The sequence below is a fragment of the Myotis daubentonii genome, chromosome 5, assembly GCF_963259705.1.
Source record: "Myotis daubentonii chromosome 5, mMyoDau2.1, whole genome shotgun sequence".
In the NCBI taxonomy this organism is placed as follows: domain Eukaryota; kingdom Metazoa; phylum Chordata; class Mammalia; order Chiroptera; family Vespertilionidae; genus Myotis; species Myotis daubentonii.
The window spans coordinates 28270303-28294455 of record NC_081844.1 but is presented as its reverse complement, the minus strand read 5'-3'; the positions used below and the strand labels follow the sequence as shown (position 1 = coordinate 28294455).

Sequence of the window (24153 nt, the reverse complement as noted above, 5' to 3'; positions counted from 1 at the left end):
CACTCAGGGAAAAGGCTCAGATTTGGGAGGGAATTCTCAGCTTCGGAGGTTCCTGCTGAGGATCATGGGGATCTCAACCCCATGCCAGGCTCTGCAGCCCAGAGAGCCAGAGCCGGGAAGAGGTGCACACATAACACCTGGCTGTGAAAATCAGCGCCCACATTTGGTTGGTCCTTTCAACAGAACCAAACTATTGAACAGCTCTGCTTCTCTTTTGAAAGGACCTCTTTGCCTTGGTGACACTGTGGACACCAAGTGATTCATGAGCCCTCATAGGTTTTTCAAGGGAAGAAAATCACAGACAGTTGGTTTCTGACTTTGGTTCGTGACGCAATTAAACATCCCTTAGGAGACACCTCGTCACTTTTTAGTCAAATCCAAGGAAGAAGATTTCCCTTGGAGGAAATAAATTTATCTTCTGCTTTTGCTGTTTATGCAGACACAGCATCAGAGAAAAGTTTTTCCTTTTTTTTTTTAAACCTTTGCGCCCCATGGTATCTGAAAAGTTTGGAGAGTGCAGAGAATAGACCAATTTACTTAATGAGAAGCTATGAGAATTCAACCCTTGAGATGCTAGAAACTTTAAACCTGCTCCCTTTTCCTCTTTCCTTAATTCCCTGATCACAGCCAAATAAAAACGCAATTGGGCTTCCCAGGGACAGACATTGGAGAACAGAGCTTCAGTGATATTCTTCAGAGAAGGTCATTGTATTCCAGAGAGCGCTGGTGGGCTGAGAAGGAAATGGGACAAAGTGGGTGCTGGGCTTTACCTCTGGATTACTTAGACTGGGACAGTCCTGTATTATATAGTTTATGACAATGAAGTCCCTGTACTTTGAAGGTACTTTAGTTTCCCATGAAATCTCTCTTGTACAGTCTTTGTTCTCATTTCTTCTCCCTCTCTTTGGAGCCCAGGGCCTCTCCTCAATAAAAATTATTTTCCGAAGAATCTCCACCTCTTTTCTACCCTTTCCCATAACTGTAGGCTCTTCTTGATTTCCATGTTCAACAATTTATTCATTAACTACTCACCAGAGATCGACTATGCCTGAGGTATTGTCTATTTTGTTATTAATATGATTGCGTGTCTTTATTGCATTCCCTATCTATTTTGCAGCAGATTTGACTTACTGATAAAACTTAATAGTTCTATATCGTTGTTATTGTTGTTTCACTTCAGTGCCCACAATATTATCTACAAATTATATAATTATTTCTGTCATTCAGCTTTCAGGCTAATTTCCTTGCCTCAATTTTCCACTCTCCTTAAATGTTCAGCAAAATATCAAATAATTGAATTTGGAATTGGCTGTATTGGTCTGTTTGTGAACTTAACAAAAATATTTTCGTGAGTTAATGTATAATATCATGTTCTCTGCCGCTTTCAAACAACTGTTCTTTATTGAATTAAGAAATTGCCATTGGTTTCTTCATTTAGCAAAAGGAAACCAACTATATGATGAGCTTGGAGATTTCTTTTTTGTGTTGTAGTTGATGCTTTTGGTCTCAATCTGTATTACGCATCAAACATTTGTATATGTTGAGCACCTACTAAGTGCCAGGCACCTGATAAGTGCCTGGAATGACAATGGTGAGCAAAAACAGTTACAACTTATAACCTACAAATGAACATAAAGTGACCAACATGAGAGGCACTTTAAAGAATAGTACAAGATACTCCCACTGTGGGCCTCACACACTCTGCCCTCCCTGACCCCAATTATCTGTTTGCTATCTCACTGGTCTCTCAAATCCCTTCTGTTAGCAAGCTCACTGACCCAAGTGCAACTGGAAATTTGGTTCTCTTAGTCCAAAATGCTTGTGCTTTTTGAATTTCTCCTCATTCACAATTATCCATCCTTCCTCTAATGGTTCAAGTATTTGCATTTTAGGGAAGCCTTTTCTACCCATCTCCACAGACTCAATGCATCCTCAGTAATATTTTTTCTCTCCTTATTTAATCTGCATCCTCAAGACGTTAGTAATAGTGGAACACCTTTATCATTGAAAATAGATACATTTACTTACTTTTTAAATTAAAAATATTGTGATAATATTGCTTAATAACAATGCATAAGTTTAGGTGTAAAACTTATAATACATCATCTGTATATTATTTTGTGTGTTCACCACTCAATGTCTAGTTTCCGTCCATCACCAAATATTTGTCTCCATTTTACTTCCTTTATTCCCCCCTGCCCCCAATCTCCTCCTCCTCTGGTAACCACCATACTGCTATCTATGAATATGAGTTTGATTTATTTGTTCATTTGTTGATTTCTGTTTTATATTCAACATAGGAGTAAATTACATGGTTCTTGTTGATTTCCATCTGATTTATTTCACTTAGCAGGATGCTCTCAAGATCCATGCATGTTGGCACAAATGGCAGTATTTCATAGTTTTAATGTCTGAGAAGTATATGCACCTCGTGTTCTTTACCCAATCATCTCCCCAGGGAAACTAAGGTTGTTCCATGTCTTGGTTATTGTGAATAATTCTGCAATAAACATAAAGCTACATACATATATCTTTATCAATAAATGTTTTTCAACTTTTTCAGTTGGATACTCTGAAAAGGAATTCCAGGGTGATAAGGTAACCTATTCTTTATAGTTTTTATAAATCTCTTTACTGTTTTGCATAGAAGCTGCACCAATTTTCCTTCCCACAAACCTTCACTTTTCTCCACATCATCTCAAAAACTTATTTCTTTTCTTATTGATAATAGCCATTCTAACAGGTATGAGGTGGTATCACATTTGGACTTTATTTGCATTTCCCCTATAGCTAGTGCGGTTTAGCATTTTTTCATATATCTATTGGCTATCTTTATGTCTTCTTGGGAAAAGTATCTGTTCAGGTCCGCAGCCCATTTTTTAATTGTACTGTTTGTTGTTCAATTGTATGAGTTCTTATACACTTTGAGTATTAGCCCCTTTATCAGAGGTATTATTTGCAAATATCTTCTCCCATTATACTAGTTGCCTTTTTATTTTCAAATCTTAAATTTGCCTTTCAATTTTTAGGATAATTTCCTTTATAGACACTTTGAATAATTTTAAATGAAGCCTATTTTTTTAAGTTTATGCCACTGATTATAATGCAACACGTCTCCACTTGAGAGCATTTAAACATGCACATATGCCCTCACACATGCTTTCTATTTTATTAAAATGGTAGTGTGATTTGTTCTCCCCTAGTATGAATGTAGTCTATATGTATCTTCCTCTTCTTGGAAGATTCCACTTGGCATGAAGTCTCTGAAAGAGGAAGCCATCGGGATCTTCATTAATTAGAAGCCCTGCATGACAATAAAAGATAAAGGTAGCAAACCAGTTAAGTTTATGATGATGACTGCCAAACTTTAAGAGAAATACTAGTACTGATTACCATGCAAGACAGATTTATTGTGATGTTAAGAACAGAAATTCCCTTTTGTCACCTGTACACTTTATGTCACAGAAACTACAATAGAAAAATTACATGCATCATCTCATTTAATTACTCACCCACCTTACATTGCAGGGAATATTTACTACTCCCCTGGTGTAAGTGAGGTATATGCAGGTAAGAGGGATCAAATAACTTTGTCGAGGTCACACATGTGTAACATGGTAGACTAAATTCTATTCCAGGAAATCTGACTCAAGATCCAACTTTCTAAATCACACCTCTATACTGTATTTAGACAAAGTTACATATAAAAAACAATTGTAATGAAAGATTAAACTAAAATGATAACAATTACTGTATTTAGAGAGAACATACGAAAATTAAAGGCATTTTTGAACCACACAGAGTGGTAAGAGCAGTAACCGTTTTTTTTGAAAAAATGCAATAAGGCACATGGAGAATTAACTGTGACATCAATACAAAGCATCAGATCACACAGAATTAAGGATGTTTGAGTTGAAACGACATGTTCTAAATACTATTATGAAATGAAAGAAACATGGAGATTATCAAAGAAAAGGACTTAAATGTATTTATGTATTTGAAAGGTTCATATTAAAGAAGAAATTGGCTAATGTCCATAAATTCAGATAAGTTGCCTTTTTATTTAGAACCAGTCTGTAGAGCATAAAGAGACAAAGTTTCTGTTAACTTAATGAGAGTCTGAATAATTACTACAATTTAAAATAAAATTGGGTTACCACTTAAATGAGTGAATCACTGCCATTGGAATGACTACTAGATCATGAATGATGTCCACATAAAGGTGGAATCAAAAGTTGATGACTCCCTTAGGTGCCTCTTGGCTGTTTACTGAATGTTGCTTTGTCTCCTTCTTCATAAGATAAACCAGCTGCATGGAAGCAGAAAACCACACAGAAATGTCACAATTCCTGCTCCTGGGTTTCTCAGATGACCCTAAACTGCAGCCCCTCCTCTGTGGAGTGTTCCTGTGCATGTACCTGTTCACTGTGCTCGGAAACCTGCTCATCATTGTGGCCATCAGCTCTGACTCCCACCTCCACACCCCCATGTATTTCTTTCTCGCCAACCTGTCCTTTGTTGACATCTGTTTCACCTCCACCACGGTCCCAAAGATGCTGGTGAATGTCCAGGCACAAAGTAAAAACATCTCCTACATTGGATGCCTCATTCAGGTGTATTTTTTTATAATTTTTGGTGGAATGGACAACTTCATACTGACTGTGATGGCCTATGACCGGTATGTGGCCATCTGCCACCCCCTGTACTACATGGTCATCATGAACCCACGCTTCTGTGGCATTCTGGTTCTGATATCTTGGTTCATCATGTTCTGGGTCTCCCTGCTTCATACTCTTCTTATGAGGCAACTGACCTTCTGTGTCAGTACTGATATCCCACATTTCTTCTGTGAACTTGCTGAAATTCTCAAGGTGGCCTGCTCTGACACTCTCATCAATAACATCGTCTTGTATGTGGCTACCGCCCTCCTGGGTGTGCTTCCTCTCACAGGAATTCTGTTTTCTTACTCTAAGATTGTCTCCTCTTTAATGAGACTATCCTCTGCAGGAGGGAAATATAAAGCATTTTCCACCTGTGGCTCTCACCTCTCTGTGGTCTCATTGTTCTATGGGACAAGCCTGGGGGTCTACCTCAGTTCCGCTCTGAACCATTCTTCTCTACAAAACTCAGTTGCCTCAGTCATGTACATCCTGGTCACCCCTATGCTGAACCCCTTCATCTACAGCCTGAGGAACCAGGATGTGAAGGGAGCCCTGAGAAGACTCCTCAACCTACCAGTATCTTGTCTGTGATGGAGCTCTGGCCTCAGAACTATGTGTACATTGTGTAGCCAAAGGTAAATGTTGCAAATTTAAATATCTGGTTCTTTTTTTACACTTTAAAGACAGACTTATTTCTTCTTTTTCCAAACATGTGTGATTTCACTTTTGTTTTTGTATTACTTTTTCTCAGAAATTCCTTTCTGACTTTTCTTTTCTATATGGTTTCCACAATGTTCTATGTTTGATCATCATTCCTGCAGCTATTCTTAAGATTTCTAACTTTAACCTTAAAGCACTTATCATATCAAGTGCTGACTTGGTTTTCCAAAAAGTTGTCCTCTGGTGTCATCTGTTGCTTATCTTCACCTTAATTGGATTGTATGCTTGTTGTTGTTATTGTTTTCAGATGAAATTATATGAAAATCATACAGTAATTAGAACAATGTGCTTAGGATATCAAGACTCTACTTGTCTCTTCACATGAATGAGTTGATTTCATCTTTAAAACATTTCTTTGACATTATTTTCTCACTTCACTTTTCAAAAGAAGAGACTGAATTAAAGTTGAACCACAACCTGGAAAGCTGACTTTGCTCTCCTACCTTTCACAGGAACTGTGATGTGTGATTTTCAATTTCAGAGTAGGAATCTTTGAAAGATGTTGTCTTCAGATGACAGCTAGGAATTTACTGCCTTGAAAACTGACATGTGTCATTCATTGTGATCCTTCCATCCATCGTCCTTCCTTTCTTTGCTATTTGACCATTATTTCCTATTATTGCAATTTTGAGATAGACCCTCTGAGATCCAAACCCATGTAATAATGAGTACAATAAAATAAGAGTTGTTTTCTCAATATTTAATTTTCTTGGAACTCTGTTGGGGTGCCTTAGAAATAATAGTTACACATTTGTGGAACATGTTTTGAACTTAAATCACTTGGGGGAAGAATGTTAATAAATTGAGTTTGCAAGGACATGCTTTTATTGACTTCAGAGAAAGAGGAAGGGAGAGGGAGAGAGAGAGAGAGAAACATCAATGTGAGAGTAAAACGTTGATCTGTTGCCTTCCCCATGCACCCGAATTGGGACCAACCCAGAACCTGGTTATTTCCGCTGACTGGGATCCAACTAGCACCCTTTCTGTGTCTGGGATGAAACTCGCTCCAACTGAGCCACACCAGCCAGTGCTAACCCAATTCTATTTTAAATTAATTTTTCTTAAAGACAATTTTCCTTAAATCAGCTCTCTAAAGCCAACTCTGATCTTTATTTCTCTGGCCAGGTCACACTATGATTTAATTTTGGACAAAATACAAAGGAGAAAAATAAATTGATGTAACAAACACCTAGGGAGTTTCTACATCAGTAAAGTGGGGATAATAATTGAACTTACCTTATTGGGTTGTTTTAAGAAATTAAATTAAATTAAACCTAAAATATTTGAACAAGTAGATTTCATTCCTAGTTGGTTATCATGTTTACCTGTGAATATTGTAAAATGTACTGATGCCTCGTCACAGCCTAGAAGCAATTAAATAATAATTTCTATAGTTCTTAGTGGTAGTAACACTGCCTTAGAATACTGCAAGGCATTTAGAAATTGTTCAATTAACCTTTACCTCTTATAACTATCATTAATATTTAAAATATGAGCATTTAACATTATTTTCTTCCAAATTCATGTTTTATAGAGATTTAAAACTTTAGAATTTGTTTTCCTTAAATCCCTGTATGATGTCATTGCCCTGTATACTTGTCCCCCAAAAGCAAACATTGTCATTAATTGATCAGTAGTACACAATAACAAAACCAAGCATAAAAATCATATGATCCTATCAATAGGTGCAGAAGAAGCATTTGACAAGGTAAAGCATCCATTTATAATTAAAACATTAAATAAAATTGGAATAGAAGGAACGTGCCTGAACATAATAAAGGCCATGTATGGCACCTCTTCAGCCAATGTCACACTCAATGGTGAAAAGCTGAAAGCTTTTCCTCTAAAACCAGGAACAAGACAAGGATGCCCACTCTCACCACATTCACTCAACATAGTTCTAGAAGTCCTAGCCAGAGCAGTCAGGCAAGAGAAAGAAATAAAAGGCATCCAAATTGGAAAGGAAGAAGTAAAAGTGTCACACTTTACAGATGACATGATTCTGTACATTAAAAACCCTAAAGACTCCACCAAACACTTTTAGAAACAACAAACAAATACAGTAAATTTGCAGGATATAAAACCAATGTATAAAAATCTATTGCTTTCTAATCTATAATAATAAAAGTGTAACATGTTAATTAGACTGGGCATCCTTCTGGACGAAACCAGGGCTGCTAGGGAAGCCCGGTCCAGGTGCCAGAGGGAAGCCAGGGGAAGGAAGGCCTACTCTTGCATGATTTCCTGCACTGGGCCTCTAGTTTACTAATAATAACACATTAGAAAAGGAAATGAGTGACTAGTCCGCTCTCAGGCTATCATGGCCTCTACCAGTGGGAAGGGACACAGGGTGCCAGAGGCTCCCGGCTGCAGCTCAGACTGCTCTCCAGGTACCTGGTGGACTCAGTGGATGACACAGAGGGACTGTACGTGGTGGAGCGGTGTCCGCTGTGCAAGCCACCTGCTGGCGGCTCATCTGCGCCAACTGCGTTCAAGAACGGCGATACTTCGATGGCTGCGACCGTGATAGGTTTATAGATAGACAAGAAGGAACAGTTAAGCCAACTTAAGAGCAGGCAGGAAGAATTTCAAAAAGTGTTAAAAGCTATGGTAGGAAAATGGATAACAGATCAGTTGAGATGGGAAATAATGTCCTGCAAGATGAAGATTGACAGCTGAAACAAACAACATGCAAAGGAAATGAAGAAATGAAGAAAAAGATCGGGCGGATGTGTCTTCAGAGAGGGACAGTGCCATGACCTCCAGCACCATGAGCAAGCTTGCTGAAGCCTGGGGGACGACTTACCGCTCAGGAGATGGCTCTGTGACGACCACAATGGGGACACCAGCATCGGCATCACAGGGCCTTGGATTAGCCTCCCCAACAGCGGGGCCTACTCTGCCTACTCGAATTGGGTGGAAGGGAAGAAAACCACCCAGGGGCCTGGTGAGAAGATAGTGTTTGGAAACTTTTATAATCCTGTATTTTTTTAATTGAGGTAAAATTAAATAACAAAATGAACAGTTGTGAACAATTAAGTGGCATTTAGTACATTTAAGTGCTATAAAACCATCACCTCTGTCTAGTTCCAAAACATTTTCATCACCCCACATCACCCCACATGGAAACTCCAGGAGTGAAGCAGTCACTCCCAGCACCCTCCTTGAGCGGAGCCCTGGTAATCACTAATCTGCGCCCTGCCTATAGTTGTGTCTATTCCGGGCATTTCATATAAATGGGATCATACCAAAAAAAGAGAATGAAATGAAAAACAGCAATTCCTTTTGTCATTTCAACAAAAAGAATAAAAAGTATATGAATAATTTTCTAAATTTAATTTATGAGGGTGACACTTGTTAACCCTAGGGGGTGAGTGTTAGGATCACCCCACCGGGTAAGTCATTCATAACACAATTAATAATCAAGGCTGAGGAGAGTTGAGAATGGATAGCAGAGGAGAGAGACACTGAGTATCAGTGTGGCTTTAATACCCCCTACAATAGCAGAAACTATAATTCTTTCCACTGATCATCCTGTATTTTAATGCATCTCACTCAACCTCTCCCCTAAAAGAGACCTACTGTAACCATGGAAGAGCTTCTCAAAAACTTATGCAAGAAGTTGATCCAAGTAAATCAAAGAGGACGCACACTATGATTGTCAGTGACTTCTATTGACTGCATCCTGTGGATTATGTAGTCAGCACTTTCTGTGTATTCAAATGCCTGCACTAAATTTGGTCATTCTGTTTTAAGCTGAACCTGTTCCGTTAAATTTTTCTTAAACCCTCTCATGTTCCACACTGCCTTTACACTGTGCTTTATACTCTCTCCTCCCATTCCCACAAACATGATAAGTGGTTTATATTTGTCACCTATTTCCCCCCAATTCTCACTCTTCAAACCCCTCTACCTGGATTGTTTCTGTCTCTGGTTCTCTAGAGGTAGTAAGTGGAGCCCTCATTAATGTCCACAGAAGGTCCATCTCACTGGGAAATGCCAAGAACATTTTTCAGTCCTTGTTTGGCTGGTCCTTTCCACAGAACCAAACTATTTTACAACTCTGCTTCTCCTTTGAAAGGACCTCTTTGCTTTGTTGATATTGTGGACACCAAGTAATCCATGAAACTCCAAATGTTCTTCAAAGGAAGAACATCAGAGAAAATTGGTGTGTGAGACCATTAAACATTCCTTAGGAGACAGCTTGCCACTTTTCAGTCAAATCAAAGAAAGAAGTGTTTCTCCTCAGAGATAATAAATGTAATCTCCCCCCTTTGATGCTTGTACAGGCACAGCATCAGAGAAAATTTTTCCATTCTTTCATCTTTGCTCCCCCTGGGATCTGAATTGTTTGGAGGATGAAACAACAATAGAACAATTTTCTTAATGAGGAGCTCTGAGAATTCAACCCTTGAGGTACTGGAAATTTTAAACTTGTACCTTTTGCTGTGTTCCTTAATTCTCTGAACCCAGGCAAGTAAAAACTCAACTGGGCTTCCCAGGGACAGACCTTGGAGAACAGAAGGCATCAGTAGTATCCTGCAGAGAAGGTCCTTGTATTCCAGTGAGGGCTGTTGGAATGAAAAGGAAATGAGACAAGTGGGTACTGAGCTTTACCTCTGGAATAATTAGACTGGGACAGTCCTATATTATTTAGCTTACTACAATGAAGTCGCTGTACTTTGAAGATATTTTAGTTTCCACTGAACCCTGTCTTTTCCAGCTTTTGGCCTGTTTCCTTCTCTCTCTTCAGAATCGAGATCTCCACAATGAGAATTGTTTTCCCGAGTATCTCCAGCTTTATTCTAATCTTTCCCATAATTGTAGGCTCTTCTTGATTTCCGTGTTCAACCATTTATTCATTAAATGCTCACTGGAGATCTATGCATGAGGTGTTATCTACGCTGTTCCTAATGTGAGTGAGTCTCTTTAATGTATTACTTATCTATTTTGCAGCAGATCTGACTCACTGACATCACTTAGTAGTTCTCTGTTGAAGTTATTGTTGTTTCACCTTAGTGTCCACAATATTAGCTACAATTAATATAATTATTTCTGATATTCAATACTCAGGCAAGTTTTCCCCCTCATTTTACCAATCTCTTTAGATGTACAGCAGAATATCAACTGATTGAAGATGAAGTTTACTGCATTAGTCTGTTCATGAATTCAGCACAACTATTCTAGTGAGTTAATGTAGAATATTCTGATAACCACCATACTATTGTCCATGTTTATAAGTTTGTTTTGTTTCTTTATCTGTTGATTTCTATTGTCTGCAGTTTTAAAACAGCTGTTATTGAGTTAAGAAATTGCCACTGTTTTCCTCATTTAGCAGGAGGAAACCAATTAATTACATGATGAACTGGAAGATTTCCTTTTTGTGTTATAGTTGACACTTTGGTCTCAAACTTTATTATACATCTAACACACTGAGCACCTACTATGTGCCAGGCACCAGATAGACCCCTAAAAGGACAATGGTGAGCAAAAATAGTTACAACTTATAACCCACAAATGAACTTAAAATTACCAACCTGAGAGGCACTTTAAGGAATATTATAGAATGCTCAAACTGTGGGACTCACACATTCTGTACCTCCTGACCCTAATGACCTGTTCTCAATCTCATGGTTCTCTCAAACCCTTTCTGATACCAAGTCCCACATGGTCTTAAAAATGTATTTCTTTTCTTATTGATCATGACCATTCTAACAGGTATGAGGTGATATTTCAATGTGGATTTTATTTGCATTTCCCCATTAGCTAGTGAAGTTGAGCATTTTTTTCATGTGTCTGTTGGCTATTTGCATGTATTCTTGGGAAAATTGTCTGCCCAGTTTTTTAATTGAACTGCTTGGGGGGTTTTTTGTTATAGTTGAGTTGAATGAGTTCTTTATATGTGTTGGATATTAGCCCCTTTAGTGGAGGCATTGTTTGCAAATATTTTCTACCATTTGACTGGTAGAAACCTGCTCATCATTATGGCCTTTTATTTTCAAATCTTAAATTTGCCTTTCAATTTTTAGGGTGATTTCATGTATAGGCACTTTGAATACTTTTACATGAATTACATTATTTTTTCAATTCCACTGATTTTAATAAACACATCTCCATTTGAGAGCATGTACACATGCACACATGACCTCACACATGCTTTCTATTTTTTAAGGTAGTGTGCTTTTGTTCTTCCCTAGTATTTATGTAGTCCGTATGCATCTTCCTCTTCTTGGAAGAATCTACTTGGCAGGCAGTCTCTGAAATAAGAAGCCATAAGGATCTTCATTAATTAGAAGTGTTGTGTGGTGATTAAAAAAAAAAAAAGATAGCAGACCTGTTGTTTTATAATGATGACTGCCCAGTTTAAGAGAAATACTAAAAATGGTGACCATGCAAGACAGATTTATGGTGATGTTAACAACAGAAATCACTTTTATCAAGTGTCCACTGTATGCCACAGAGACTACACTAGAAAAATTATACACATGTACCACCTCATTTAATCACTCATCTGTCTTACAATATGGAAAATATTTCCTAATGTCATTGTGTAGGTGAGGTATCAGTAGCTAAAAGACATTAAATAACTTTGTCAAGGTCACAGAAATATAACATGGTAGACCAAATTCTATTCCACAAATTCTGACTCAAGATCCTACTTTCTAAATCACAGCTTTATACTGTACTTTGGAAGAGTTATATATCAAATATAATTGAGCCCTCACCAGTTTGGCTATGATTACATTGTTGGCCAATGGACTAAAAGGTCACGGGTGCAATTCTGGTCCAGGCCATGAACCTCAGTTGCAGGTGAACATGCAGGAGGCAACCAAATAATGTGTCTCTCTCACATTGTTGTTTTTCTCTTGCTCTCTCTCTCTCCTTCTTTTTTACTCTTTCTAAAAATCAATGGGAAAAAATATCCTCAGATGAGGCTTAACAAAGAAATAATAATTGAGATGAAGGAATGGATTAATGTATACATATGAAAGGCTAAGTGTCCATCTGTCTAACCAGTAGCTGTGATGTGCACTGACCACCAGGGGGCAGATGCTCAATGCAGGAGCTGTCGCGAAGTACACTGGCCATCTATACTAATCAAAGGGTAATATGCAAATTAACCATCACTCCACAACAAAGATGGCGGCGCTCATAGCCACAAAGATGGCGGTGCCGGCCGGAGCCATGGAGCTGGCCGGAGCTGGGGGGATGCTTGGCTTCTTTTGGGTAGGATGCTTGGCTTCCTTCATCACCCCAGCGATGAAGGAAGCCAAGCCTCCCGCAAGCCCTGGCCGGCTGCCGAGGGCCGGCCTCTGGGCGGTGTCCACGGAGTCGGCCTAAGCAGGCAGGAGGCAGCTCCAGCCTGGAGGGAAGGTGGAAGGCAGCGGCCAGAGTGAAGGCCTGGGTCCTGGGTGCCGGAAAGAAGCAGGTGCCAGCAGCCAGGGGGAGTAAGGCCTATTCTTGCACGAATCTTCGTGCATTGGGCCTCTAGTAATGATAATAACAGCTATACTTTATCAAGTTTTTACTGTGATTAAAGGCATTTTCATACCTCAGAAAGATGGTAATAGCAGTAACCACATTTTAAAAAGAAACACAGGAAAGTACATATAGAGTTAATTGTGACATCAATATAAAGCATCAAGTTACAGAATTAAGGTTACATGAGTTGAAAACACATGTTTTAATCACTATTACAAAATGAAAGAAATATAGATATTATGAAAGAAAAGACCTTAAATGCCTTCAGTTATTTTGTAAGGCTCATATGAAAGAAGAAATTGGTATACGTCCATAAATAGAATTAGTGAGGAGAAAATGAAGAGAGAGAGAAAGATTTCTGCTAAATTTAAGAAAGTTTGAGTAATTACACAATTTTACATAAAAATGGGTTACCACTTAAATGAGTGAATCACTGGCATAGGAATGACTACTAGATCATGTAAGATGTTCATGCAAAGGTGAAATCAAAATGTGATGAATAACGGAGATGCCACTTGGCTGTTTATTGAATGTTGCCTTGGATTTTTTCTTTATAAGACACAACAGCTGCATGGAAGCAGAAAACCACACAGAAATGTCACAATTCCTGCTCCTGGGATTCTCAGATGACCCTAAACTGCAGCCCCTCCTCTGTGGAGTATTCCTGTCCATGTACCTGTTCACTGTGCTTGGAAACCTGCTCATCATTGTGGCCATCAGCTCTGACTCCCACCTCCACACGCCCATGTATTTCTTTCTCACCAACCTGTCCTTTGTGGACATCTGTTTCACCTCCACCACGGTCCCAAAGATGCTGGTGAATGTCCAGGCACAGAGCAAAAACATCTCCTACATCGGATGCCTCACTCAGGTGTATTTTTTTATGATTTTTGCTGGAATGGACAACTTCCTCCTGACTGTGATGGCCTATGACCGGTATGTGGCCATCTGCCAACCTCTGTACTACATGGTCATCATGAACCCACGCTTCTGTGGTTTTCTGGTTCTTGTGTCTTGGCTCATCCTGTTCTGGGACACCCTCCTTCATATTCTATTGATGAGGCAGCTGACATTCTGTGTGGGCACAAAAATTCCACATTTTTTTTGTGAACTGGCTCAGATCCTCAAGGTGGCCTGCTCTGACACCCTCATCAATAACATTTTCATGTAGGTAGCTACTGTCTTATTGGTTGTGTTTCTTTTTACTGGAATTCTGTTTTCTTGCTCTAAGATTGTCTCCTCTTTAATGAGACTATCCTCTGCAGGAGGGAAATATAAAGCATTTTCCACCTGTGGCTCTCACCTCTCTGTGGTTTCCTTGTTCTATGGCACAGGCCTGGGGGTCTACCTCAGTTCTGCTCTGACCCATTCTTCCCTACACAACTCAGTTGCCTCAGTCATGTACACCCTGGTCACCCCCATGCTGAACCCCTTCATCTACAGCCTGAGGAACAAGGATGTTAAAGGGGCCCTGAGAAGGCTCCTAAAACTAGCAGCATCTTGTCTGAGATAGTGCTTTGGCCTTAGAACTAAGTGTACATTGTGTGCCCAAAGGTAAATGTTACAAATTTAAATACCTAGCTCTTTTTCACTCCTCAACAATAAGCTTGATTTCTTCTATTTTCAAAGCATGTGTAATTTTACATTTGTTTGTTTTTGCATTAGTTTCTTTTCAACAACTCCCTTGTGAATTCCTTTTTTACTTTTCTTCCCTATATGGTGTGCACAATGTCCATGTTTAGTCAGCATTCCTGCAGCAATTCTTAAACTTAAAGCACTTATCATATCAAGCGCTGACTTAGTTTCCCAAAAAGTTGTCTTCATATGTTGCTGATCTTCACCTTAATTGGGTTGTTTGCTTGTTTTTTTTCCAGAAGGAAATATATTAAAATCATACGGTAATCAGAACAACCTGCTTATGATATCAGGACTCTACTTTTTTCTTCACATGAATGACTTAATTTCATTTTGAAAACATTTCTTTGAGATTATTTTCTCACTTCACTTTTCAAAAAAAAAAATAAAAATGAGGCTGAGATTGAGTTGGACTACAACCTAGAAAACTGACTTCACTATCCTACCTTACACAGGAACTGTGATGTGATTTTCAAGTTCAGAGTAGAAATCTAGATTTGAAAGATGTTGTCTTCAGATGACATATAGGTATTTCCTGCCTCAAAAACTGAGATGTGTCATACTTTGTGATTATTCTTCCCATCCATCATCCTTCCTTTTCTTTTTTATATGACATATTTTCCTTTATTTCAATTTTGAGATACATGCTATAAGATCCAAAATCAAGTAATAATGAACACAGTAAAATAAGAGTTGTTTTCTCATGGGATTTAATTTATTTCTGGAACTTTCTTGTGGTGCCTCAGGAATATTACTTACAGATATATGGAACATGCTTAGAACCTAATTCACTTTGGGGGGGAAATGTTGATAGAATTGAATTGGCAAGGAAGCATGGAGGAGTACATGCTGCCAACAGTCCCCCCACATTCGCTGGGATTCTCTCACCATCTCTATTGCATGACTTCCAACATCCAGCACCAGCCAGCTGGAACTTACTTTTTCAATATATGGTAGTAGAAGTGACAGGGAAATATGTCCTGTCAGAGAAAGCTCTTTTTTAATAGCATACATTTTTTAAATTGATTTCAGAGAAGAAGGGATGGGAAGAGAGTGATAGAAACATAAATGATGGAAGAGCATCATTGATTGGCTGCCTCGTACAGGCCCCCTGCCAGGGATCAAGCAGGAAAATCAGACATGTGCTCTGGAGCTCCATTTAACTTTTAAAAACTACCAAACTGCCCCAGTTGGCATGGCTCAGTGGCTGAGCATTGACCAATGAACCAGGAGGTCACAGTTCCATTCCCTACTGGGGCACATGCCTGGGTTGCGGGCTTGATCCCCAGTAGGGTGCCTGCAGGAAGCAGACAATCAATGATTCTCTCTCCTCATTGATATTTCTCTCTCTCTCTCTCTCTCTCTCTCTCTCCATCTCCCATCCTCTCTGAAATCAATAAAAATATATTTAAAAAAATAAACTGCCAGATTATTTTCCAAAGTGGCTGAACCAATTTATATGCCCACCAGGAATGTGTGAAGATTTCAGTTTTTCCACATCTTTGCCAACACTTGGTATGAAGGAAAACATTCTACTAAGAGAATATGCTTGGAATGTTGAATAATAGAGTATGAGTAGAAATTTAATGAAGAATAGATTTGGGTCATATTCAAGAGACATTCAAGAGTGAAGCAAATCAGAAAATATATGGAACTTGTAGGTCAGTTATTAAAAATAAGGTTGGAGCCCTAACCTGTTTGGCTCAGTGGATAGAGCGTCAGCCTGCAGACTCAAGGGTCCCAGGTTCGATTCTGATCAAGGGCATGTACCTTGGTTGCGGGCACATCCCCAGTAGGGAGTGTGCAAGAGGCGACTGATCGATGTTTCTCTCTCATCGATGTTTCTAACTCTCTATCCCTCTCCCTTCTTCTCTGTAAAAAATCAATAAAATATATTTTAAAAAAAAAAAGGTTGGATACATAGATGGGAGGCAGACTGTTAGTAGTATAATTTGACCTACTAAGGATTTTATAAGCAAACTAGAGGTCCAGTGCACTAAATTCGTGCACTGGTAGGGTCACTAGCAGCTGCCGGCTGCTGGCCAGGTACTCCCTCCCTTTCCCTTGACCTCCTGCTGCCAGCCAGGGCCTCCCTCCCTTCCCTTGGCCGGCCCTGCCCCCTGGTAGAACTCCCAGAAGAACTCCCTGTTGAGGGGACAATTTGCATACTACACTTTTATTATATAGATTTAGCACCAGGGCTATGTTGTCATTGTTAACATAAAAACATTCAAACCTGTAAAGAATTTTTGTGAGTTTATTTGAGCCAAACTGTTGAAAATTGCTGGGAAACAGGACCTCAACAGATTAAGCTAATGCTCCGGAGAATGGTGGGTTATATCTGTATTTATACATTGCAATCAAAGGAAGGAATGTAGGTGGGTTACATGAAATCCATTGGTGATAGACTAGAGAGGTGGGAGAAAGTGAAGTAGGGAAACCCCTGAGATTGGATAAAAAAGCAAAATAATAGACACATACTTAGGTGAGTGCAGGAACAATTAACATGATAATTTGTGTTACTTGTCCTGGCGCCCAGGCACATTAGGTTGGGCAAAGGGGTCCAGAAAAAGGGAAGTTACAAGTTACCCAGACATTTCAAGGGTATGTTATTATAGATGCAAAAAGACAGGTAGACTGTTAAGGTAAAGGTTGACCTTGTCAGTGTAGATACCAGCCTAGAATGTAACTACCCACCATAACTGCTTTTAGTTAGTTTAGTTTCAGACCATCCTTTGTGGTTACTTTAGTTCTCTGAGTTTGCAAGACCACCATGCAGGCCTTCCCTGAACTCGTCAGGTTAGCATGTGGCCCCTTTTGTCCACATCATCTTTAGTATAATGTGAGGACTTTATCATTTCCCTGACTGGGAGAAATTTGAGGTATAGGAAACAATAAGGAGGCTACTGAAATAGTCTTGGAGAGAGATGATAAGGAGCTGATCTAAGCCAGTGGCAATGAGATGCATACATTTTTTAGAGAGGTGTATTGGTTTCCTATTGCTGCTATAACAAATTGCCATAAGTCTAGTGGCTTAAAAGGATTTACAACCCTAGAGATCAGAAGCGTAACATGTATCAGCAGGGCTGCTTTCCTCCTGGGAACTCTGGAGAAGAATCTCCTTGCCTTTTCCAAATTCTAGAAATCTCTTGCATTCATTAGCTTGTGATGCCTTCCTCCATCTTTCAACTCAACAGTAGAACATCATCAAATCTCTCCCTAGTCCCTCTAACTTCCTCTGATATGGACCCTTGTAATTACATTGAGCCCATTCAGATAATTCATGATACTTTCCCAATCAGAAGATCCTTAACTAAATCACTTTTGTGAAGTGCCTATTCCCATCCAAGCTAACATATTCACAGGTTCCAGAGCTTAATGCATGAAAATCTTTGGGAGGTTATTCAACCTATGACAGGACATGTGTGTGAAATAAAATTTCCCAACATTTGACCCATAAGTATTGAGCTGAGAAGGTGGAAAAGCTCTCTTGCTGATTTTCCTTGGACATGACCATCTCCTGCTACTGGCTCACATGGAGATGAGGCCGCACTGGACAGGTGAGCTTTGGTGGCAAGTGACAGATAGAGAATCTCCTGATTCATCTGAACCTAGCGGAGCAGAGGCTCAGCTGTGCACTGGCACAACTGCACACAGCGTCTCAAACACCATGAGGGTTTCCTTTCAGATTATCAGCTTTATTTTCTCAGACTGGTTACCTCTACATAAAAAGAGACTGGGAAACAGGTGCTCTCACTACTCACATCTGGTAACTTCACTACTTAATAGAGACTAGATGTATTTAAGCTCCTTTGTGTTAAAAAAAAATACTTAGAAAATGATTCTAATTGACACAGGCATGTCTTCTTTGCACGTTGAGTAATATACTGTGGTGAGGAGACAATGTTACTGGTAGACCCTTCAGAACCACATTTGTTTACTCAACTTACCAAACCTATATTTACTGATTATTTACTATGTGTCCATCATTATTTTGGGCTCAACTGCCACAGGATTAAGAGAATCAGGGGTATGGGAAGGAGAGGCTGTCATATTAAAACCGGTGGTCTTCATAAACCTCACTGAGAAAGTTATATTTGTGAAGATGCTGAATGATTTAGGTGAGTACACATCTGGGGAAACAGTGCCCCAGGCAGAGGGTGAGGTTAATACCAAGATCCTGAGGTGGGAGGTTGCCTGGAGGCAATGTGGCTGCAGCATAGCCAGTGAGGGGAGCAGAGCAGCTCAGAGGAGGACAGGCATCAGGGGTCTTCCTGTGAGGCTTTCTCTGCCACTGAAGGGCTTTTGTCTTCATTACTCTGAGTGACTGGGGAGTCACTGCAGGGATTTGAGCAGACACATAAGATGATTTAAGATTTTAAAAAATCATATGGCTGCTGGGTTGAGCATGAACGGTAGGGTGAGGCAGACTGCTTGGACTGGCTTATGCTATGCAGGTGTGATATCGGTTGTTAGGACCAGGGTAGGGATAGTAGTGTAAGGGTTGGAAGTGGTCAGTTGTGCTACATTTTGAAGGAGGAGCCACCAGAATTTGTTGTCAGTCAGGGTGTGAGAGAGGGGAAAAGCCGAGAATGCCTCCAGGGTGTGGGGTTTGATCAACTGGAAGAATGGAATTGCACCCACTGAGACAGGGAGGTCTGTGAGTGGAGCAAATTGGGAAGGAAAGAGAACATTAGGAGTTGACATTTTGAAATGTCCAAATGGAGACATTTTGAATGGATAAATACTATATTATTTTACTTACATACGTTACCAAGAGCAGTAAAATTCATTCACAGAAAGTAGACTGGAGTTTGTCAGGGTTCTGAAAGAGTGAAAGAATGGGAACTTAGTGTTCAATGGGTACAGAGTTTCCCTTTGGGAAGATGGAAAAAGTTCTTGAGACACACGGTGGTGATGGTTACATAACACTGCCAATGTACTTAATGCCAAGGGTATAAACTGTACACTTAAAAATTGTTAAAATGCTACTGTAAGAAAGTAAAATACTTGGTTTCTGAGGCTGTCTTCCTTTCAGCCTTCATTTCTCCCCATGGTCTTCAGGCTAATAGCTCCTGCTATAGATATTCTAATTCATTAGAGGAATTCTGCTTGAGACTTGAGTTTTTGGAAGAATAGTCCCTTGCCAGAAAGTGCCTCTCCCAAGGAGATGGGGAAGTTTGTGCCAAATAGTGAATGTTTATCAAACATCAGCAGGACTCAACAGAGAAATTTAGAGATTCTATTCTTTCTCAGTCAGATCCCTGCAGGCGCCCAGAGATGCCTGCTGCCATCAATCACCTCCTATCCCCATTTTCCCTTCCCTGATTTAAAAGAAGCCTCAACTTGGGGCTGAGGGAGGATGGATTTGAGGAACCTCTAAAGCCCCCATCTTCTCAATTGGGCACCATCTTGATCAATAAACCTTTCCTAACTCCAAACTCAGTCATTTTGAATATTGGCCTTATGAAGTGTTGGTCACATTAACTTTTAAACTGGTAACAGTACATTTTATGATATGCTAGAGGACCAGTGCATGAATTTCTGCACAGCCGGGGGCGGGGGGAGGGGGGATCCCTAGGCCAGGCCAGTGATCACGGCCGGGCTGATGTGGGGAGCCAGCCCTTGGCTCCCCTGGGTAAAGGGTTGTGTCTGCTGCCACCCACCCCTGGTTTCTAGTCCCAACCCCGAGTAGGGTCAGAAGAGGAGGCAACAGTCGCTGGGCCAGGTGGGACAGGAACAGATGCCAGATATCGATGCCGCCAGCCGGCCATGGGAGGTTGGCTGTGGGAGCACACTGACCACCAGGGGGCAGCTTCTGCATTGAGCATCTGTCCCCTGGTGGTCAGTGTGCATCATAGCTACCTGTCAACTGGTTGTTCCAGTTGTTCTGGCCGCTCAGTCATAACAGTGCTTAGGCTTTTATATATATAGATAAGTTTAGCCACAATAAACATGTTAAGTGGAACAAAATGATGAAGCCCTTTAAATTTCTCTAGTGATAGCATTGATTGGACATTTGTGGTGGAGCTGATCAACCATACATGATAATTTATGCTAATGAGGTCATCAAAGAAGGAGATTGATCATGCCAAAAAAGACTAACCAGGTAAATCAAGAGGTAGGGCTTTAAGCCAAATGATGTCAGCCCACTGTGGAGGAAAGCTGGAAACTGTGTTCAACCAAATGAGCAATAATTCAATTTATCACATCTAGGTAACAAAGCCTCATTAAAAACTCTGGATACTGGAGCTCAGGTGTGCTACCTGGTTGGCAAGACTCTGAGTATTGTGTCACAGTGTGTCAGACTTCATGGGGAGAGGACAAGAGGCTTTACATATGGAATGCTTCAGGATTCCCTACGTCTATCTTCTTTTCACTAGTCCTAATTTGTATTCATTTTTGTTTTGTTTTGTTTTATGAAGTTTTTTTCTTTATTGATTCAGGTATTACATATGTGTCCTTATTCCCCCATTGCCCCCCACCCCTCCTCTCATGCCCTCACCCCTGCTGGTGTCTGTGTCCATTGGTTAGGCTTATATACATGCATACAAGTCCTTTGATTGAACTCTCTTCTTTACCCTCGCCCTCCCCTACCTTCCCTCTGAGGTTTGACATTCTGATCAATGCTTCTCTGTCTCTGGATCTGTTTTTGTTCATCAGCTTATGTTGTTCATCATATTCCACAAATGAGGGAAATCATGTGATATTTATCTTTCTCTACTGTAATCAAACTGTAACCATACATACAACACTGTCCTAAGTTCTGTGGCTCATGCTGGTCATTCTTCAACCTGAGGAAATGCCCTCATTCTGAGTCACCCGAGCAAATTATAGAATATGAAGGAGACCCTGAGTTTGTGGCTTACTGGTCTGAAGTGAGGGTGGCCTTGGGGACTTCTGAACTTGTGGCTGGTGTCTTAAGTCAAAACAGTCTTGCAGGGACTGTTCCCTCACACGCTGTGCTTATGCAAACTCTTTGTAACAAGGAAGGGCAGTGGATGAAGTCAAGCCAAGTTGAAGCCCCTCAAAGGCCTCCTAAAATCACCAGGAAGGTCTGGGTTGAGGATGATCCCTTAGAGTTGGCTGGTATTGGTGACCAGATGCCAAATGTCATGGCATGTGAGATGCTTCAGAAGGAGGCATGACCTTGGTTACCGTGGCTCTCTGCAGCTGAGACCGGTCCCTATGGGGGCTGATGCTGAGGGCTAAGTGGTACACCAAACACTTGGACCAACATGTCCCTCATAACTAAAAGGATATCTTTTCTTTTTATTGTGGTAAAATAACATAACATAAATTTACCATCTTAACCATTTTTGTTGTTGTTGTTGTTAATCCTCACCAGAGTATATTTTTCCATTGATCTTTTAGTGGAAGAGAGAGAGAAAGACAGAGAGAAACATTGATGTGAGAGAAACACATTGATTGGTTGCCTACTGCATGAGCCTCGGGCCAGGGTGGAGCCTGCAACCAAGGTACAAGCTGGTGACCAGAATCAAACTAGGACCCTTTGGTCTGCAGGCCGATTTTCTATCCACTGAGTAAACCCAGCTACTGCCCATTTTAACCATTTTAAGTGTTGAGTTCAGAAGTTAAGTACATTCACAGTGCTGTGAAACCATCACCAACATGCATCTCCAGAACTTTTTTTTTTCACCTTGCAAAATAAAACACTTTATTTCCCAATTAAACACTAACTCTCTATCCCTTTTCCCCCCACCTTTGGCAACCAAAATTATACTTTATGTCTCTATGAATATGACTACTTTAGGTGCCTCATATAAGTGGAATTATACAGTATTTGTCCTTTCATCTTGGTCTATGTACTTGATGGAGGAGATGTTACATAGAATGGAAAAAATTATCTGGATAATTGAGAATCATACATCCAATTATCCTAAGAAAGTCCCAGTTGGTAACTACTTATTCAAACTCAGTATCAATACCATCCCATTAAAATTTCAAAATACCCTGTATGGATAAGACGTTGAATGGTAACCTATTTTCTCAAAAATATGGCCAAGGTCATGAATCAGGAAGTATATGGAAAAATAGAGAAGAATCATGGGGAAAGTACAAAAAGAATAAATAACAACAAAGAGAGAGCTATCATTGTTTTTTAAGAATAGAAACAAGACTGCTCATGACCAAGAATCCTGGGTAATGCATAAGAAAAGTAAGAGGGGTAGACTGAAATATGATGTATAATCCTGAAGGGGTTATGACATAATTTGCGAGTCCAATACAATCTCTCAATTCCATTATAGCTGTTCTAAGAGGGAACATTGTGTGAGCAGAAAGCAGAAAGCCATATAGATACTTATGAATTGTGTGACTGCAGATTCAGAATATCTGGTTGCACATGTATGATTTTGCTGCTTTTTCCAGTCTATAAACCAAAAATAATAGCACACGTGTAGAGATCAGACTATTCTTCTGATCATCCTCCTTAGGGCCCTTTTGATGTCTCTGTTCCTCAGGCTGTAGATGAAGGGGTTCAGCATGGAGGTGACCACAGCGTACATCACTGAGGCCACCGCATCCCTCCATGGGGAAGATGACACAGCGGAACTGAGGTACACACCAAGGCCTGTTCCATAAAATAAGCAAACAACTGACAAGTGAGAGCCGCAGGTGGAGAAGGCTTTATATTTTGAACCTGCTGATGGGATTCTCAGAATGGAGGACACAATTCTATAGTAAGAGAAAAGGATCCCTGAGAGTGGGACACCACCAAAGATGGCTCCAATAAAGTAGATCAATATGTCATTGGTGGAGGTGTCAGAACAGGCAAGGTTGAACAGTTGAGAAGGGTCACAAAAGAAATGAGGGATTTCCACATCTGCACAGAAGCTAAGTTGTGACACCATCAAGTAGTGCAGCTGCGAGTCCAAAAGGCTGAAGAAATATGACAACAGGACCAACAAGCCACAGAGGCGGGGGCTCATGATGACCAGGTAGTGTAGGGGCTGACAAATGGCCACCAACCGGTCATAGGCCAGCACAGCCAGGAGTAGACTTTCCAAACATGCAAGAAGAGAAAAAAAGGTAACCTGAGTTAGGCAGCCTGCATAGGTGATGGATTTGCTGTGTGTCTGGAGGTTCACCAGCATCTTGGGAACTGTCGTGGTGCTGAAACTGATGTCAGCCAAGGACAAATTAGAAAGGAAGAAGTACATAGGTGTGTGGAGGTGGGAGTCAGACATGACAGCCAGGATCATGAGTAGGTTCCCGAGCATGGTCACCAGGTACATGGACAGGAACAGCCCAAACAGATGAGGCTGAAGTTCTGGATCATCTGAGAGTCCCAGGAGGAAGAATTCTGAGCTATGTGTTTGATTCTGTGGTTCTATGCCTATAGGACACATTTTGAAAAAGAAGAGAGCGCTAAATAAATGAAGCAAGTGTAGAGGCACCCATATTTTGGATTCAAGCAATTCACAAATAGTTACACTTGAGGACCATAGAACCTCCTCACTCATTACCTTCAGCAACATGACTAAGTTGTGAACTCTTTTTAGAACTCTTTCCTTATTGATGTCTGGGCTATTCATCTGTTTCTATATACAAACACTTTAGAGTCAGTGGGTCAAAGAATATTAGAGAAGAAAGGACATGTTGAGGTAACAAGTCCATGAGCACATCAAAATAT

At 40.2% G+C, this 24153-nt stretch overlaps 2 protein-coding genes and 1 pseudogene across 2 annotated transcripts; 2 read left to right on the top strand and 1 right to left on the bottom strand.

The window, feature by feature from the left end:
* Positions 1–4313: 4313 nt before the first annotated feature.
* Positions 4314–5252, top strand: LOC132234191 (olfactory receptor 7D4-like). The gene has a single exon (XM_059695233.1). The coding sequence runs from the start codon at positions 4314–4316 to the stop codon at positions 5250–5252; it is 939 nt and encodes a 312-aa protein (XP_059551216.1).
* An 8182-nt stretch (positions 5253–13434) lies between these two features.
* On the top strand, positions 13435–14376 carry LOC132234535 (olfactory receptor 7D4-like; annotated as a pseudogene).
* Positions 14377–22924: 8548 nt separating this feature from the next.
* On the bottom strand, positions 22925–23911 carry LOC132234190 (olfactory receptor 7E178-like). Its single transcript, XM_059695232.1, has one exon. The coding sequence runs from the start codon at positions 23867–23869 to the stop codon at positions 22925–22927; it is 945 nt and encodes a 314-aa protein (XP_059551215.1). The 5' UTR covers positions 23870–23911.
* Positions 23912–24153: the final 242 nt, after the last annotated feature.

Coding starts and splice junctions, on each gene's coding strand:
- LOC132234190 (XM_059695232.1), bottom strand. CDS start 23,869: ATGTGTCCTATAGGCATAGAACCACAGAATCAAACACATAGCTCAGAA.
- LOC132234191 (XM_059695233.1), top strand. CDS start 4,314: ATGGAAGCAGAAAACCACACAGAAATGTCACAATTCCTGCTCCTGGGT.